The sequence below is a fragment of the Sardina pilchardus genome, chromosome 3, assembly GCF_963854185.1.
Source record: "Sardina pilchardus chromosome 3, fSarPil1.1, whole genome shotgun sequence".
Taxonomy (NCBI): domain Eukaryota; kingdom Metazoa; phylum Chordata; class Actinopteri; order Clupeiformes; family Clupeidae; genus Sardina; species Sardina pilchardus.
The window spans coordinates 4,181,471-4,199,117 of NC_084996.1; the positions used below are offsets into that span (position 1 = coordinate 4,181,471).

At 43.2% G+C, this 17,647-nt stretch overlaps 1 protein-coding gene across 1 annotated transcript in view; it reads left to right on the forward strand.

The window, feature by feature from the left end:
- Nucleotides 1-46: 46 nt before the first annotated feature.
- Nucleotides 47-17,647, forward strand: part of LOC134077641 (dedicator of cytokinesis protein 3-like) — a gene marked incomplete at its 3' end in the record, with an annotated part of 41,426 nt that continues 23,825 nt past the window's right edge. Inside the window, exons 1-14 of the mRNA XM_062533342.1 lie at nucleotides 47-2,155; nucleotides 8,913-8,996; nucleotides 9,287-9,327; nucleotides 9,923-9,978; nucleotides 10,342-10,438; nucleotides 11,034-11,182; nucleotides 12,893-12,977; nucleotides 13,590-13,631; nucleotides 13,948-14,102; nucleotides 14,837-14,918; nucleotides 15,436-15,496; nucleotides 16,034-16,181; nucleotides 16,301-16,389; nucleotides 16,921-17,046. Of these exons, the coding sequence (XP_062389326.1) occupies nucleotides 2,119-2,155; nucleotides 8,913-8,996; nucleotides 9,287-9,327; nucleotides 9,923-9,978; nucleotides 10,342-10,438; nucleotides 11,034-11,182; nucleotides 12,893-12,977; nucleotides 13,590-13,631; nucleotides 13,948-14,102; nucleotides 14,837-14,918; nucleotides 15,436-15,496; nucleotides 16,034-16,181; nucleotides 16,301-16,389; nucleotides 16,921-17,046 (1,252 nt within the window). The remainder of the gene's footprint in view (nucleotides 2,156-8,912; nucleotides 8,997-9,286; nucleotides 9,328-9,922; nucleotides 9,979-10,341; nucleotides 10,439-11,033; nucleotides 11,183-12,892; nucleotides 12,978-13,589; nucleotides 13,632-13,947; nucleotides 14,103-14,836; nucleotides 14,919-15,435; nucleotides 15,497-16,033; nucleotides 16,182-16,300; nucleotides 16,390-16,920; nucleotides 17,047-17,647) is intronic.

The window sequence follows — 17,647 nt, forward strand, 5'->3', positions numbered from 1 at the left end:
TGAAGTGTCTGACTTAAGGATTAATAACCACTCCAAGGACAGAGAGCATATCAATTTTGGGATGTCTCTTTATAATTATTTTACAAAAAGGAGCAAGTATGTTTGTAGTCCAAACCTCTTTCACTGACAGGGCAGGCATATGCTCGGAAACGGTTTGTTCTGACCCATACTGAGAAGCTTTTAACTACCCTAACCCAGTCATGCTGACGATGACTTTATGAACAATGACTATATTCATTGCCCTGTGAGTTACTACCAAGCCAGGCATTTTAATGGTATGCAGTACTGTTCATCCAATTTAAAGCAGTCACTTCAGTCACAGTCATATCATTTCCCGGAAAATAAGCATGACTAACTGTCTCGCAATCGTTATGCTGGGTGTACATAAAGTCATGAAGTATCTGGCTTCATGAACTATTACAACTGTTTCAACTGCAGTCTGTGTGGGTTGCCTGAGGACTGAAATGGGGAGCCACTAGCACTTGATTAGTAGTGAATTTAATCCCAGATAGATTTCTAGATGACCATATTTGATACTATGCACTTTGAACACAGGAGAAAATCCATGATCAAGTTGGGTCCACTCCCCCCCCCCCCTCTAAATATATGGGTTTCTTCACACTGAAAGTGATAGATTTGTCCCTATAATCTTCATTGTCATTCTCTCATGAGAGAAGGGAGTTCTGTTGTTTGAAGGTGTAACAGGTAAGATTTCAGGTCCATGACTTTTCAAACCCAAACAGTCTAAATGTATTGTGGACGGGGCATTAGTCATGGCAGTAGTCATCTCTTGATCTTGGACACGACTTTGCATTGTTCTTAAGTTATATGAGGGGAGAGACGCTTAGGCTACTGTAATATTAAAGCCAGTGATGTGCATCACCAAATCAGTCCATGCGGACAGTAGCCTACGCATATAGAGCGAGGCAGCTTTAATACTAGGCAACCGGAGTTGAATGCCTGCCCTGTAACATATTTTATCAATAGAATAGCCAAGAAAGTCAGTTTCGTGCTATGTGTGTTTAAACCTCATCCCATCTCATCTTCTTATTTTGAAAACATTAATAGCAAGTTTTGAAAAGGAATGCAGTCATTCAACTGTGCATCCCTGCGCTGAGTGAGTGGTGAATCATTCCCTCGTTTCAAGTGGACTATCACTGTTCGTCCAGAGCTTTAATCACAGCCCCGTTCGTTGTTAATCATGTTATTGTCCCGTAAGCGTCAAATGGGAATATCCCATGTTTATTAATTTAGTAGACGTGGCATATATCTTACTTTTATTAATGTAGCTTAATCCTTTGAAATCAGCGCTAGCCTAGATCGGGAGCCCATTTCAAGCGTGTGTGCATGTATTTTATAGCTTGCGTCGAGATGGTGACAGTGTGTAGACACTTGACATAGCCACATCCAAATAATTCAAAGGAGAACTGGTTCATATGCCAAAGGGACGAACAATGGGTGCAGATCGAGAATCAGAAAGGTCTCAATTGCCAAGGTGTATAAGCTTTAACCAATGAGAAATAATGATCGCTCTTTTACCCGACAAGACAGCTGGCATCTTCAGAACCTTCATAGAACGTTGCTGACAGCTCGTGTCATGTGATGCTCGTGAAGATGGCGCATCCTTATACGCTGTAGGCTCGTATACGAATTCTCCGTCAGTAGTACCAGCTCACACACAAGCCTCGCAGTCGTTATATGGCGTTTTAAACAGCGGAAATTACGGGAGGCCTAATTAAGATATATCCCGTTTTAGGGACTGAGTTGGGGGTACAATTTCTCAGGAGGTTTCACGAAAAATACATCTAATTAGTTTGGCTTCGGTGTGGATGCTCCTGCGGTAATAAGGCTCGGAGATCCAATATCCGTGCACAACTGGAGACTGCATCAACTGCTGGCGCGGAGGCTGTGTCGAAAGAGCGAAGCTAACCGATCTGAGACACACAGGCTCAGGCTTCGAGCTTGTTTTCACGATCTTATTCTTTCGCGATGGCATGAAGTGTAGAACAAGAAAGGCCGAACTCAAAAGTGATGTAGCTTTCATCCAAAGATCATCCTCCCACGACATACAGGAATGAGGTTGAGATTTGTGAGGATATAGCATCGACCTACAGCAAAATGTGGGCACCTACAGAGGAGGAGAAATTAGGAGTTGGTGAGTTGATTTTAATGTATAATTTACAAAAAATTATTTTTATCTATGTTTTATGTTGTTAATTTAAGGCATTATATTTATTTTGGAAAGGGGGGAGGAGGGGAATGGGCTATCATTTCATGGCCATGTAAGCAATCTCAGCTAATTTTTCCTGCATGGTTTGTTTCGTTGGCTACTGGCTAAATAACATTGCTGCTACCATCCGATGATTATGAATTAATATCTTCACGTTTTCGAGGTTAGGTTTACTTTAGCAAATGAATCATGATTCATTGAAATTGTGTACATGTAGCCTACTGAAACCAAGCTATAGAATTACGTGCATTGCTTCGCGCTTGTTGATCAGAATTCTGGCAATTAGAGGCCATCTCTCAGTGCGAGCTCTGCTGGCTTCACGGCCTGACATCATCTGACTAACCCTAAGATCTGAGACCATTTTGTGAGATAGCCTTGGCTACCGATTGTAAGTGGAATCCCCAAACAATCATAGGGATTAGTTTATCTTTTATTATATATATCGCTGAAATCATAATCAGACATGAGCTACTGAGATGTTACAACGGAGAACCTCCAACAGGTGCGGGTAGGCGAGCTTCAAAATGCGGGGGTGTTGCTTTCCCGTCAGAACATCAACACGAACGAGTCCCAGAGGAGCTGCAGAGCAAATCTTTTAAAATCAGCGGTCTTTTCTCAACGTTTCAGACCAGTATTTTTTGACATCTCTCCATGGGGAGCTATATCGACCGACCGATACGCTGATGGTTGGGGGTTCTAATATATCAGATCTGGAGATGACCGTAAAAGAGTGTTGCTGTCCGTGGTGCTGATATGTAGACTCGTGTACGCGCTACCAGCAGTAGTTGAGGGTTTGCGATTGTGCCCATGCTTGAAATGAGTCATTTTTCTCTCTCAGTGTAATCTTGACGTTATCAGAGTAGGAACTGCTTCGAAATGAATCCAGGAAAATACCTGTCCTGCCTATCTTTCACGAACCACAAAAGATGAGTTAATGAAAGCTAATGTGATACTACTGATGACATTACTGTCATTTAGTCTGCTGAGATCTAGTTTGATCTTTACAAACTTGGTGGTATGCCTATTCATATGAAGTATATAAATATAAATACATAAATAAATAAATACATATTTATTATTTAATATGTATTACATATATATTTATTGTATATTTATTGTGTGTGTGTGTGTGTGTGTGTGTGTGTGTGTGTGTGTGTGTGTGTGTGCGCCACTAATATACGTATGGGTGACTTCATCAGTAACCTTTCAATGTATTGTTTTCACTGTTATCAAGTCACTATTATAACTGTTTTTCCTTAATATTCTAATCATGCATCTTGATAAATCTCACCCATATACTACAGGTCCATATCTGTTTGTCTTTATGCATTGTCTCAATGTCTGGGCTCTGAATGTGTGTAACATGCTGTTAGGGCAGTCAGCCATTGGTCAGATCAGCATGTTCTCCTATAGGGCAATGGAAGATGGTAATGATGAGTGTGCTTGAGTCATTTCATACAGACAGAGCAGTTTTCCTGCAATTCTGAAAATAGGCTACACTCACTAACACCTTTTTGAGCTTGTAATAGTTTGAAGAGCTAGTGGTCGCAGTCCGATTTCCCCCCCTGCAACCTCAGATGAGGTGTGATTTTTAATTCCTGATGGAGGGTCATGTGTATCTGTGTTCTAATCCCCTTACATGTATGTACTGTATGCTACTGTAATCCCGTGGTACAGTATGAAGGAAATGGGACACCTTTTTCACTTCGGTTATTTGATATAGTTTCCCCCCAACAGCAGGTTTGAGTCTTTTAGCGTTATGAGATGCTGGCATTTGTAGGGCTTTGAGGGATGGAAAGGATGCTGGGCGAAGTCTGTGGTGGGATTATGTGGAGTCATTAGTGTGTGGGGGGATGGAGGACCAGAAGCATGTCAATTCACATCATAGTGGAACAGCCACGACCACCACATGGAGGGGGGAAATAACAGCTGTGTTGTCTTTAAACAAGTCAAGCAGCAGATATCAGGTCAACTAGCATTTTCCACGACTTTGTAGGATAATCTACTCTTAGATGTGTCTGTAGTGACCTTTAGTGCACTCATTTGGTTAATTTTATTGACTGCTATTTTAAATAAATCTCCTGTATTGATGAATGGTTGTGAATTTAAGGACATTCCAACATTCAGATTTCCAGTGTAGTTCAAACTAAATTGAGCATAATATTGTTAGTCAGCCTCAAGCCTCATGATCATTAGTTATTCAGTCAGTCTTTCTGGTGATTCTGAATACAGAAATACACTTTAAATTTTTTTTTTACAGTGGCAGCTACGTTCCTTTGTTAATCATATGTGTATTTATCATAACATTATTTCTACCTTAGTCCCCAATTGCCGGACAGAAAAGGGTATTGTAATCAGGTGTGTGTGTGTGTGTGTGTGTGTGTGTGTGTGTGTGTGTGTGTGTGTGTGTGTATGTGCGTGCGTGTGTGTTTGTTTGTGTGTCTTTTCACATAGCTTATAAACAAATGGTCTTAATTACTTCAGAATTGAAAATAATTTTCAAGTGTCATCCATATCTCCTGACAGTCATCCCCTGTTATCGTCTTACACACTAATCTGGATAAAGATCTGGATGCAGGAAGTTTGGTTTCACTTTTAACTGTACATTTGTTCATGTGGCAGATTCTTTTATCCAAAGCGACTTGCAAAATGAGGAATAGCATTCAAACTACAATACAGAGGAGACCTTCAGTAACAATGACTGACAATACTGCCAGTGAAGCTTAAGTGACTGAGGAGCCCTTTGAGGTGAACCCCTAAGTATCAATTCTAGTGCCACAATGCCAACAACAGCAGAAATGAGCAGTAAGTGCAAGGGCGTTTGTCAGTCAGTAAGAGGTGTTGAGGAAAGTAGATGATGTGGGAGGAGCTGATTGTCTGGTTAGTGTAAAAATGTTGGCTGATCGGGAGTGATATGTGGAGTGTCATGCTTGTTGTCCTGACCTCCGGTGAACAGATGTTCCAGCTACCTTTCAAGCTGAGGGGTGGCACAGCAGGGGAGTGTGGATGGCTCACCGCTCCACTTTCTACTGTCCTTCATTTCACACAGATGAAGTGGATTTGGTGGCTGGCTATGATCCCAAGCCTCCCTCCCTCGCTAGCAGAGCTGCTGGGTTTATTTGGGTTACGCGTTCGCAGAGTCATGGGTAAAAGGTCGGGACACGTGCGTAGAGAAATGGAGGTCAGAAGTAGGTGTGTGAGTAGAGGAGAATTTGCCGTCCCTGTTTGTGGAGGACCCCTAAGCCCGGCACCAGCGCATCTGATTAAAATCATGGTGTAGTCACAATACTTCAGACCAGTTGCATTATTATTGAGATGAGATCCCTGAGCACTTTGTGAAGTGCCTTACAGAAACATACTAAACATTTTCAGAGCAACTCTGTGTCTGCTCAGTGTTGTCAGGTCAGGTAGTGGACAGCTAGTCCACATGCAGTAGATGTGGAGTTTATCAGGGTCAGTTGTCAGTGTTACATTCCCGTGGCTATTGCTATGGACCCCTGGAATGGGACATGGCGATCAGTGATGGTTCAGATGTATTCAGATGCATAACTCTTGATTGGAGCTGGCTCTGCATGTAGCTAGGTATGCCTTTGGTGAGGTGTGTTGTCTCCTGTCACAGTGTATTCACACACACACAGACACACACAGACACACACAGACACACAGACACACACACACACACACACACACACACACACACACACACACACTGTAGACGTTCATGGGAGTAGCATGTTGAAGTTGTGTTTGATAGGGTAGAGTGATGATCACAATAACAGTGGAGGGAGGAATGAGCAGGACAGTGCCACAGAGCTTATTGAGGAAATAGAGCTTGAGATTATCTGATTTAAAGAATTGGGATGAGAGTGTTTAGTACACTGTGCTTTTAAATAAAAGCAATTACTATACCGAGTGTGTGTGTGTGTGTGTGTGTGTGTGTGTGTGTGTGTGTGTGTGTGTGTGTGTGTGTGTGTGTGTGTGTGTGTGTGTGTGTGTGTGTGTGTGTGTGTGTGTGTGTGTGAGAATGTGTGTTTGTGTGTGTGTGTGTGTGTGTGTGTTCTTTGCTGCTGCAGGCAATGTAAAGCTCCGGCATCTGTCTGCCATCATGCATTGTCGTTTTGGAATAGCAGCTGTACAGAAACACACACACACACACACACACACACACACTAAACAGCTGCTACTTTTCCAGAAAAGTGAGGCTGTGCTTGCTCTTACTCCTAAACATACTCTTTCAATAACACCTTTAGCTCCTAGGTATGACACACTTTGGGGGAGCGATGAAAAGTGTATAACATACCTGTCCAAATTGCACACATCAGCACAAGCAGAAAGTTAGCAGGACACAAATAAGCGGTAAAGCCTGACTCTTGATTCCTTAAGCAGGGTATTTCTGATCTCAGCACATTTGATCTACTGTGCGGTGCCATCATCATGCATGGTTTGGGGTAAGCTGGAGAATGAGGGTGGCCTTGTTTCAGAACTGTGGCAAGTCCTGCTTCTCTCTCTCCGCCACCAAACACCAGGCTGGCCGCCTCTCCACACAGCCCAGGAATTTAGTCCGCCCTCGCCACCCTGGAAGTCCTCTCTTGAGCCATTCCCTTCCCACGTCGTCCACAGCCAACCAACCCGCCCTGCCTTGGTGCTGTGCCGGCCCTAATTATGGGGGATTCAGGATCTCGAGAGGATGCGCCAGCCTGAGTCATGGCATCAATCAGCGTTATATTCTGCCCCATCATTTGTTTGCCCTATACATAAGTGTATGTGTGGCTATCTACATGTGTTGTTGTGAGTATGTGTGTGTGTGTGTGTGTGTGTGTGTGTGTGTATGTGTGTGTGTGTGTCTCTCTCTCTCTCTCTCTCTCTGTGTGTGTGTGTGTGTGTGTGTACAGAGGTGGATGTAATCTGGCAAAGAAGATAACCTAGTGTTAGTGCATATATTTTGTTGCTATAGTTACCACAGTAGGAAAATTGAGGCCCGAGGCCCCTCCCCCACACTGGGCCTCTGCAACTGTTGATTGGTTCATTATCGTCATGAGTCATGGACCGGTTCTCCTAAGCGCTGCAGTGGGGAGCGTTTTTGTACACATATGTGGGTTTAGCGAGCGTCTGTGGAGTCTTGCCATAAGGAAATAGATATGACTAAAATAAACACTCTCACCACTACACTTTCTCCAGTGAGAGAGAGAGAGAGAGAGAGAGCCTCTACCGCCGGGATGAATCATCTCTAGCACACAAAGGGAATGCTCACCTGCTCTTTCTTTTTTTTTTTTTACCCCGGAAAGTACTGGAACCTGCCATTTAACCGAACGGGTTTGCACAACATCTGAAAACCTGAGCCGCATGCTCCGACACTTGTGATCTGGTGTTCTTCCACCAGATACGGGGCTCTGTCCCTGCTCTGCTCTGCGCTATTCTAAGAGGGGGTTCCCGGTTCAAGCTTGGCTCCTCCTCGCAATATGAGAAAGTGTCCTTGAACAAGACATTGAACCTCCAAAGTGTTCGCAGAGTCTTGCATTAGAGCAGGTAGAGAAGAGCTTTGAGTGCTTTCAGCGGAGAAGTGCTTTATAAATGCAGACCATTTTGCTTGTGCCCGTCAAAGTAGCCATTTGTATGGCATATGTAATTGCATTAAGCGCAAGTTCTTTTTCCTTCAGGGACAGAGGATGAATACAACGTATAGTGGTGGTGATAGAGGCAAAGTCATTAAACCTCCACAATGTTCTCTCTATCATTTCAGGTCATTGTTGTTCATCATTGTCAAGATATGTTTCATTAGGATAAACCTTTAAGCGTTTCAGTTCTTTTTTTTTCCTAGCAGAAAATTCTAGTGGTACCAATGGCATCTGTTTGAGCAACACTCTAAGCATTAGCATTGGAGTTGGGCTGTGGCGTTTATATAGCATTGCTACAACATATTAAACAGAACAAGGCATCCCTTAAATGGATTATATTATATAGTAGGCAATTTCTTGACATTATGACATTGTCAGTCTTCATATTAATGAATCCATGTATGCTTATATCCTACGATTTTTAGCTCTTGTGATTATCTTACCATTGTCTTTAGCGTGCTCTGGTATTATGTCAAAGGATGTGAAGGAAACTCCTTGCCCTTACTGGACTTGATTAGCTAGAAAGCATTGATTCATGTTGCTTACAAGGATACAAGTTTACAAGGTTAGCCTACAAGGATACAAGGATTGTATTTGTCACATACATAGAGATACTTGTAGTGAAATGGCATTTAGCAGCTCAACTTTCCTGTGCAGAGGTGCCACTAACTAATAACTAAGTAAATTCACTAAGAATTTAATACAAATAGATTGAGAGAGAAGGGGGTAAAGCTGGCTCATCCTCATTACACTCTATGTGTTTAGCATGACTTGATCAGAGGTTGTGTGTGCTCCTGTATGTGTTTAGCATGACTTGATCAGAGGTTGTGTGTGCTCCTGTATGTGTTTAGCATGACTTGATCAGAGGTTGTGTGTGCTCCTGTATGTGTTTAGCATGACTTGATCAGAGGTTGTGTGTGCTCCTGTATGTGTTTAGCATAGCTTGACCAGAGAGGTTGTGTGTGGTCTTGTATGTGTTTAGCATAGCTAAACCAGAGAGGTTGTGTGTGGTCCTGTGTGTGTTCAGCACGGCTTGACCAGAGGTGGTTCTGTGCTCTTGTTTGCAGTGGTCTGCAGCTTCCGTAGCTCCGTGGCTCAGGCGCTGCTGCTGGAGATCGGGGAGATGGTGCAGATTCTGGAGAAGTGCGAGGGTGAGTCAACAGTTCCACAGGGACCTAACCTGAACCGTGTCACTTTGGCGCTGTGTCATGCGGAGGATTTTTACAGTTAACCGTTACCAGGCAATATTTTATACCCATGCACTGAAATAAAGCACTGTTGTTAATGTATTATTAATGTAATGAATTGTTTATTAATGTTATGTGCTGTTATTAAAATAATATTATTATTTCATATAGCGATAGTTTAAACAATGACCAGAAATCATTAATTGTGTAGGATATGTGCCTTGTAGAATGACACAGTATGACTTCTGTTATAGGATGGTACAGAGGTTTCTCCACTCGAAAGCCTACAGTCAAGGTATTATAACACAGTCATGTCTATGTTTGCATGCATAGATCACAGGATTTCACTAGCAGCAGGGCAGCCACTTTACTTTGCCCGTGAGACCAGCCGTCTGGTGTTACATAATGAATGTATCATGCTAATAGACACAATGCATGCATTATGTCAGGTTGGGAGTCTATGTAGAAGTAATTCTTTAAAGCAAACACTATGCAAGAATTTGCCACTTTTCAGAGGTTTTCATAGGCATCTAGTTTTTGTATGTTCTTCTATTTCTGTTTTTGATGGTACAGTTTATGATTATGTAGTATATGAGGGACAGATGAGCCTAAGATATGCACTATGTGCTTCTAGGCTCCTGGACAGAGCACCCTGTGAAAATAGAGGAATTTTCACAGCATGACGATGCTAACTATATTGGCAAGCACACCAGATAGCATGTCAGCTAAATTTTACTGGTGGTTTTTGTATGCCTTTTAAGTAGTTTTAGACTAAAACTCCTTTTGACGGCTTTTCATTTGTAAATTAAGACTGATTTAGCATTACTGAATTTAAGGGAAAGACCATGAAGGGAGCTGCATTTATAATTTATTTTGCTTCTTTCTTAAAGGGAATCTTTCCTATCAACTATGTACACTTGAAGAAAGCCATTGTGAGCAACAGGGGGTGAGTGCACATGTGCACACACACACGCACGCGCACACACACACACACACACACACACACACACACACACACACACACACACACACACACACACACACTCACACACACACACACACACACACACACACACACACACACTCACACATCGCATATGCACATGCACACAAAAGCCCACCGAAATGCTCAAAGTGAAATATCTTAGTTCGTCTGGGTTATTTATGAAGAACCTGCTTTGTGCATTAAGGAGACAAACCCAATTTCTCCCAGTCTTCCCCGTGGTTGTCATGTGCTGAAGGATCACAGCGGTGTTTGCACTTGATCTAATGGAGACTGTGTGTGCGTATGTCTCTGTCGTTGTCACAGGCAGGGGGAGACCGTTGTTCCCCTGGAAGATCCCATCATCACAGAAACCACCAGTACATTGCAAGAATGGGCAGTGTTATGGAAACAACTCTATGTGGTGAGAGTTTATTTAATCAGTTTCATTTAACAATGATGCACAATGTTTGTCTTTTATGTGCTTTCATATTGCGTGTGTGTGTCTGTGTCTCTCTGTGTGTGTGTGTGTGTGTGTGTCTGTGTATGTGTCTGTGTATGTGTCTGTGTGTGTGTGTGTGTGTGTGTGTGTGTGTGTGTGTGTGTGTGTGTGTGTGTGTGTGTGTGTGTGTGTGTGTGTGTGTGTGTGTGTGTGTGTGAGAGAGTATGTGGTTACTCTGTAAGAGTAGCTGCGTTGCCGTGGTGATATAGGGGGTTGCATAATCTCTCCCAGAGCCTTTAAACAGGAAGCAAGCCTCAGGCTGCGCTGATGTAACATCCTGTCAAGCAGGGCTAATGTGTAACTCTGATTTCTGCTGCCTTGTATAGCGTCTCTCTTTCTGTCTCTCTCCTTTTCTCTCTCAATCTGCCAACCCATTCTTCCCATTGTTGAGTTACATAAACAATGAAATGTCCAAAATATGCCTTTGAAATAATGCACAAAGCTGACCGTATTCAGTGGGGGTTCCCTGGGGTGTGGTGTGGAGTTGACAGCGTGTCATGTGATTGGTTTGTTGCAGAAGCACAGAGTGGAGCTCTTCCAGAAGCTCCGTCAGGTGATGACCGAGCTCATTGACCTGCGCCGTCAGCTCATCTCGGGTCACATGACGCAGGAGCAGACTCGAGAAATCAAGCGCCATATCACATTACGACTGGACTGGGGCAATGAGTAAGAGCCATCCCTATAAGGGGACCTGCTTGTCTGGGTGACCCTGTTGATTGGTCTCTGTCATTACCGTACCATAAAATGCGATTAGCCGAGAATTAATTGCTATTTATGGTGGGGTAGAGGTACCAAGCAATGTGGTCTCCGATCTTGGTAAATAGGCAGAGAGATCAGAAGCAAAGGAATTGCAAACTCTGACATTTATTTAGGAGCCTCAGGCAGTTCACCACAAGGGCTGACGAATGACCTACTCCATTTTCTTTCGAACCAGATACCTGCATGTGGCCAATGCAAACATCATGTATTTTTTTGCTGATAGGTCACAAAATATTGCACCCTGAAGATATCTTAAAGCTGAACTCCGTATTTTCTCCACATTTATGCCTTGTCCCTCTCCTGACACCCCAGCCTCAGGTTTAAGAATTAAAAAAAAGCTTTTCTTGCCCAATTTGGCCATGTAATTACCACTTAAAGCAGTTGGAATGATGGACTGAAAGAAGCTGAAAGGGTCATGCATCACCACCTGCCTAAAAAGTACAGATTGTGTTCCTTCAGCAGGATGGAAAATTATAACGAACCTACGGATAAATAATTGATTAATCCTTCATGTCGTTAGCAATTCAAGCCAGACTGCTGCGCTGAAAACTTGTGTGATTCTTTTCAAATCTGAAAGTGCTTAGCCAGGTTTGAATATGTAGCATGCAAAAGACACAGCGCATACCAAGTATTTTTAGGCGAATCTTGGGGACCTTTCAGCTCTGAAAGTTACGCTGAACTGTGAGATTACATCCAGTCAAGACCATTTTCATCACATGTGGGATTTATATAACTACATATCTGAAGGCAGTACACTTAGTCTTGGCAGTATGATAGTAAGATTCTGCTGTGGACACAGACTCCCTGCCAATTCACGCAGCCATGCATCGGCACAACGGAGAAAGCAGCAAGAAGCTCCCCCAGCAGCCAGCAGCAGCAGTGGAACAGATCTAGCAGCAACAACGCCGTGAGAGTGACTGCATTAAGATGACACTCATTGGTAGCCATTTCTCCAGGCTACATTTTATTTAACATGCCCTAATAAACGGACCGGTTGAGAAATCGGAAAAGGATGCAACATGTCATTAGCGCTAGCATTTTCAATACATTGCCTATGTTATACTCGAGCAGAACAAATGAAGTAGGCAGCTATTGAGGAGGCCTTTGAAGGGCTGATCGGCGAACAGAGAGGAGGCGGAGCCGAAGACAGTGGCGGTGGGTGTTAAACACATCTGACAAGCCGTGCCGTTTGAAAGGCAGCGGATGCATGAGTGACAGGAGGCCTGAAAAAGACCACCCTCATATACATACAGTACGTGCTTGAATAGGGCTGGTAGGCGGCGTGAATCAGCTGGCAGGCCCATTAACAATGAACATGGCTATGAAGCACCATAAAAGATTCAGATCTATACACCTCGAGTCCAAGTGTGAGGGAACAGTAGGAGGGAAAAAGGGCTCTTTGCTGGAGAGACTGTGGAGCTCATTATTGATTACCCGTTTAGCTGACCCATTTGAAGAGAGAGGAGTAAAGCAGGTTAGCGTAGTGGTCAGTGAGGTCCTGTTACAAGACATTGTGAGATAGAAAGCGGAATGAAATGCTGCTGTATATCCTCCATCAACACAGATGTATGTATGTGCCAGCAAAGCACTTTCACAAACAACTCTCTTCCTTTGCAGACACCTCGGCTTGGACCTCGTGCCCAGAAAAGAGTTTGAGATGGTTGACCCGGAAATATTCAGTGTCTCTGAACTTTATAAAATGGTACGTTTTGTGTGTGTGTGTGTGTGTGTGTGTGTGCAAGTGTGTGTGCGCACGTGTGAGCGCACAAGTGTAGCGATAAAATTCAGTGGATCCTATCAATGAAAAACATTATCATCATATCATCATCAGTATTAAATGCTCAGAAGGAATATGTAGGAAATGTTGGTATGCTAATGAAGCTGTAGGTACATACAGTACTGCTCCCATTTGTGTGTGTGTGTGTGTGTGTGTGTGTGTGTGTGTGTGTGTGTGTGTGCGCGTGTGCACGCGTGTGTGTGTGTGTCTGTGTGCGTCTGTGTGCGTGTGTGTGAGTGTGTGTGTGTGTTTATGTGTGGGTAGATAGTGATCCCATTATCAAATCACCCGTAAGAAGCTGACTCATATGCGGCCAGAGCTTTAGAATACAAATATAGTGTTTTCTTTTGTGTGTGTGTGTGTGTGTGTGTGTGTGTGTGTGTGTGTGTGTTCGCCCGCATACCTATACTGTGTGGCTGTGTTCTAAATTTGATGTGAGGTTTTGCAGATTTTTAGAGAATTGAGGTCATATTTGTGTAATTCTCGCACGGTCGATAAAGAATTCCCGATTCTGGCTTCTGTGTCCCTGTTCTTCAGCATGCATCCAGTCGCCACTGTGGCCAGCCCAGTCAAACGCAGGTAAAAGCAAACGCACCACTAATGAGTTTCCATGATCGTTAGTGAGTGGGCGAGCAGGTCAGTTAGTACACGAGTGACTAGCAGCACATAGAGTTATGTGTGAATGGTAGCCCACATGTTAATGAATTTAATTTTTTAGTTGAATTATCTTTATGTAATGCATTCTTCTTGTTTTAGTGTTTAGTTAAACTTTTATTTTTGGTGTATTTTTAAACCGTGTCTGCCCTTTAATTACAATTTAATTTGATTTACTATTTAATGGCTATTCATTCGGGGGGCTACTGAATGACGGATCAAATCAAATGACCTCTTTCAGGGAGGAGACCCTCGACAGCGGCATGGCGAGCCGTGCCGTGCCCCGGTGGCGCACCACCTCTCTCTGAACCTGAAGAGCTTCACCTACAACAGCATCAGCGAGGACACCGACGTCCTCTTCAGCCTCTACGACGCCCGAGACAACAAATGCATCAGGTAGGAACAGAGACACACTGTGCTGTGCTGTACTGCGCTGTACTGTACTGACAGAGAGACGGAGAGTCTGTTGCGAGGGAAAGAAACGCTGCTAGACGCCGCTGTCTTATCCAACGACAGGTGCGCTTTGTGGTGCAGGTACAGTTCATAAAAATCCCTATAACAGATGTAACAACATAAGCCGCATCGTGTATAAGCCGCAGGACAGTGTTTTATGCAAGTTAAAAGGAACAAAACCATATTAACACCATATTACAGTAACTGCCCCCCTGTATCAACCTCATAGCTGAAGAAAATTTGCAAAATCAATGTATAAGCCGTAGCTAATAGTCGGGAAATTACGGTAACTCCCGGCGGTGGCTGGCTACACCCACGCTAAAAAAAATTAAAATAAGAAAAAAAGAATACAGACACTCCGTCTTCAAATAAATGCAGGTGTATATTTTCAGAGCATGGGCAAACAAACACGTACCGTACTGTACAGTGCTGACTGAGCTGTTGCACTCACATGAGGAGTTTGATGATATTTTGGGGCGACGTGGTTTAGCGCTACAGTACATTCGTGTGGTAGCGCATCCATTAATCATCCACAGCTCAGATGGGTGTGTGTGCCATGGAGACTTGTTCACAGAGCCAGCTCTCTCTTGAACTGATCTGGAGCACCAAGCAGTTCAGGCTGAAAAAGGAGGCCTCTGGTCCCTGCCGCACTAACGTGGGAATGTTCTGCCTTTCAGCGAGAAGTTTCTTGTAAAGCTGAATAAGAACGGAGGACCGAGAAATCCAGAGAAGTCCGACGGACTGTGTGCTCTGTTCACAGTAAGTGGGTCGGGTCGGGGCGGGTCGGGGGTATCTGAGGTGTCTGCAAATGCAGACTTAAGATCTTATTTACAATAAATCTCTTATGTACATAACGTAACTCTTACGTATGTACATAAATATTCTTATGTAGACAAAATATGACTATTTTTTCACAAGATATTGTTGAGAAAAATCTCTTCTTTATTCTGTTATTCTGATAATAGTAAATAAATAAGAATACATTTTATCTACAAAGCGCCTTTTAAGACACCCAAGGTTGCTTCGAAAATTTAAAGAAAATACAGACAGTTCACAAAACAATGCAGTGAAGAGATGTAGTGTCGTGCACAGATAGACAATTAGTGTGTGCAGCCTGGAGGCTAGCAACAACCCAGATAATGGGAGGTATGGGGAGGTGTGGTGTGCTGTGGTGTGGTGTGGTGTGGTGTGGTGTGGTGTGACTCAACCCCCGAGGCTCGGGAATCAGGGCCAAATCCTAGGCTGACCGTGGTGGTCATTTCTGCTTCCTTCACAGGATCTGAGCAGTAAGGACATGAAACGAGATCTCTACATCGTGGCACACATTATCAGAACTGGTAAGCCTCTCAGCTAGAGATGATGAGCTTACCTTGACTGGTTATATAGGATACCGAGCTTGACATTTGAATCCATCTGAGGTCTTGGACTTAGCTGAGAGTGGTCAGAACCATGTCTGTAATGTTCTCTAAAGTTACAATTCACATTTTCAATTGGATTGTGTTTGCTGGGGCCTCCTGTGTCTAACTGACAATTACGCCCCCATTAGCGCAAGCTGAAGAACCTGATCCATTATGTAACCCGATACATCATATATTTACCCCTCTTGAAATGGATAGTTTTTTCCTCTATTGATTGCATCCCTGATGACTTAAAATCTTTATTTCAGCCCTTTTAGCCCCATTTCCCTTAATCTTACTGTTAGAAGTGACTATTAGTATCAATATCTGTGTATGGTCGTCTTTGAACTATACTTTTGAGTGCTTGCTTTTACAAGATACTGAATCTTTAGGACTTTTGGACTAATGTTGTGCAGTAGTGAGAGATATAAGTGCTTTTTGAGGAAGGGGTGCGTAATCTCTTGGGCTGTTTCGCAGGCCGGATGTTGCTGAATGACTCTAAGAAAGGTCCAGCTCATGTCCAGTACAGAAGGCCGTATGGCTGTGGCGTGCTGGCCATGACCGATGTGTTCACCTCCATCACGGACCCACGGGAAGAGAAGGACTTTGTGATCAAAGTCTTCACGTGAGTCGGACTGACCGTAATACAGAACATAAATTAGCAATATATAGATGTTTTATTTTTATCTTGTTTTTTCTAATTGTGCATGTTGAGATTGGTAAAAGAACCTCTCTTTAAACCAGGTGCAATAATGAGAACGACTGGTACCAGATTCAGGAGAATATCATCCGCAAGTCCAACACCAAATACTCTGCTCCCAGCACCAACTATGGTATGCATCAAACCTCAGTTATTTTCCCTGCCAAGGAGGTTATCTTTTTAGTTTGGTTTGTTTGTCTGTCAGTAGAATTGCGCAAAAAAATGCATGAAACTTGGTGGGATGGTGTAGTAAGGAAGGGAAAAAAGTCAAGGAAGAACCCATTCAGTTTCAGAGTGCCACTGAATAATGGTGTGGATGATGGCTCCACTAATTTGCAGAAGTGTGCACACAAATGCCCATCTAGTTAGTATTAAATTATTATGTTTATTATATATTTTTTTCTCATATGACGTGCATGTATGAATCAGATTCAGTTTATTTATATTTGTGTGTGTGTGTGTGTGTGTGTGTGTGTGTGTGTGTGTGTGTGTTTGTGTCTGCCTGAGATGTGTGTGTGTAATTGTGTGTTCAGTTTTGATAGTCCATATAATGTGTTTGCTTGTATGTGCATAGCTACTGTATGTACACACACATACAGTATCCTTGTGTATTTAACTGTGGCTGCAGGGCTGATAGTCGGTATGTGTTTAATTGCGTGCGCAGGTCTGATCGTGTCCCTGCAGCTGTTCCGTGGGGAGCTGGAGGCGGTGCGGCGGGAGAACCCACACATCATCACCCGGGGAGCCATCACCGCTCGCAAGCTCGGCTTCCCCGACGTCATCATGCCAGGTGAACACTCTCGCAGTCCCACACACACGCACACTTACACACTGTGGTCGTTGGAAGCGCAGACAACTTCAGTGTCAAATACAAATTCAACGTTCAACATGGCTTTGTTAGCATGACATGTAAATAATGTGGCTAAGATACAGTGCAGCCAAATCATATATAAGTAATAATAAAATACATAATAAACATAATAAATAAAGGTAATACAAATAAAAAATTAAAATGGGAAATATTGAGGGGACTGATTAAGGAAAAGGACAGGATGAGCAGTAACATGACATGACAAGTTTTACACAGACCACACACACATCACACACACAGACATCACACACACACACACACACACACATTCAGTAGACTGAACATTATGATACATTATGTACGAACATTAAGTCTGGCATTGTGGGTTGATGTCAGTCTCACCTCATGCTGTAGAAGGCTGCAATGTGTCGTGCTGCCAAAAGGAGCAGTCTGTCCTTTTCTTAATGTGTGTGCCAATTTATCTCCGTCTTCTGGGGAGCTGAAATTTAGACCCTTTTTGGACAGCATAGGAGAAAGTGCATCCTTGTTTCAGTGTTAACGTCTGATGCATGTTTGTGTG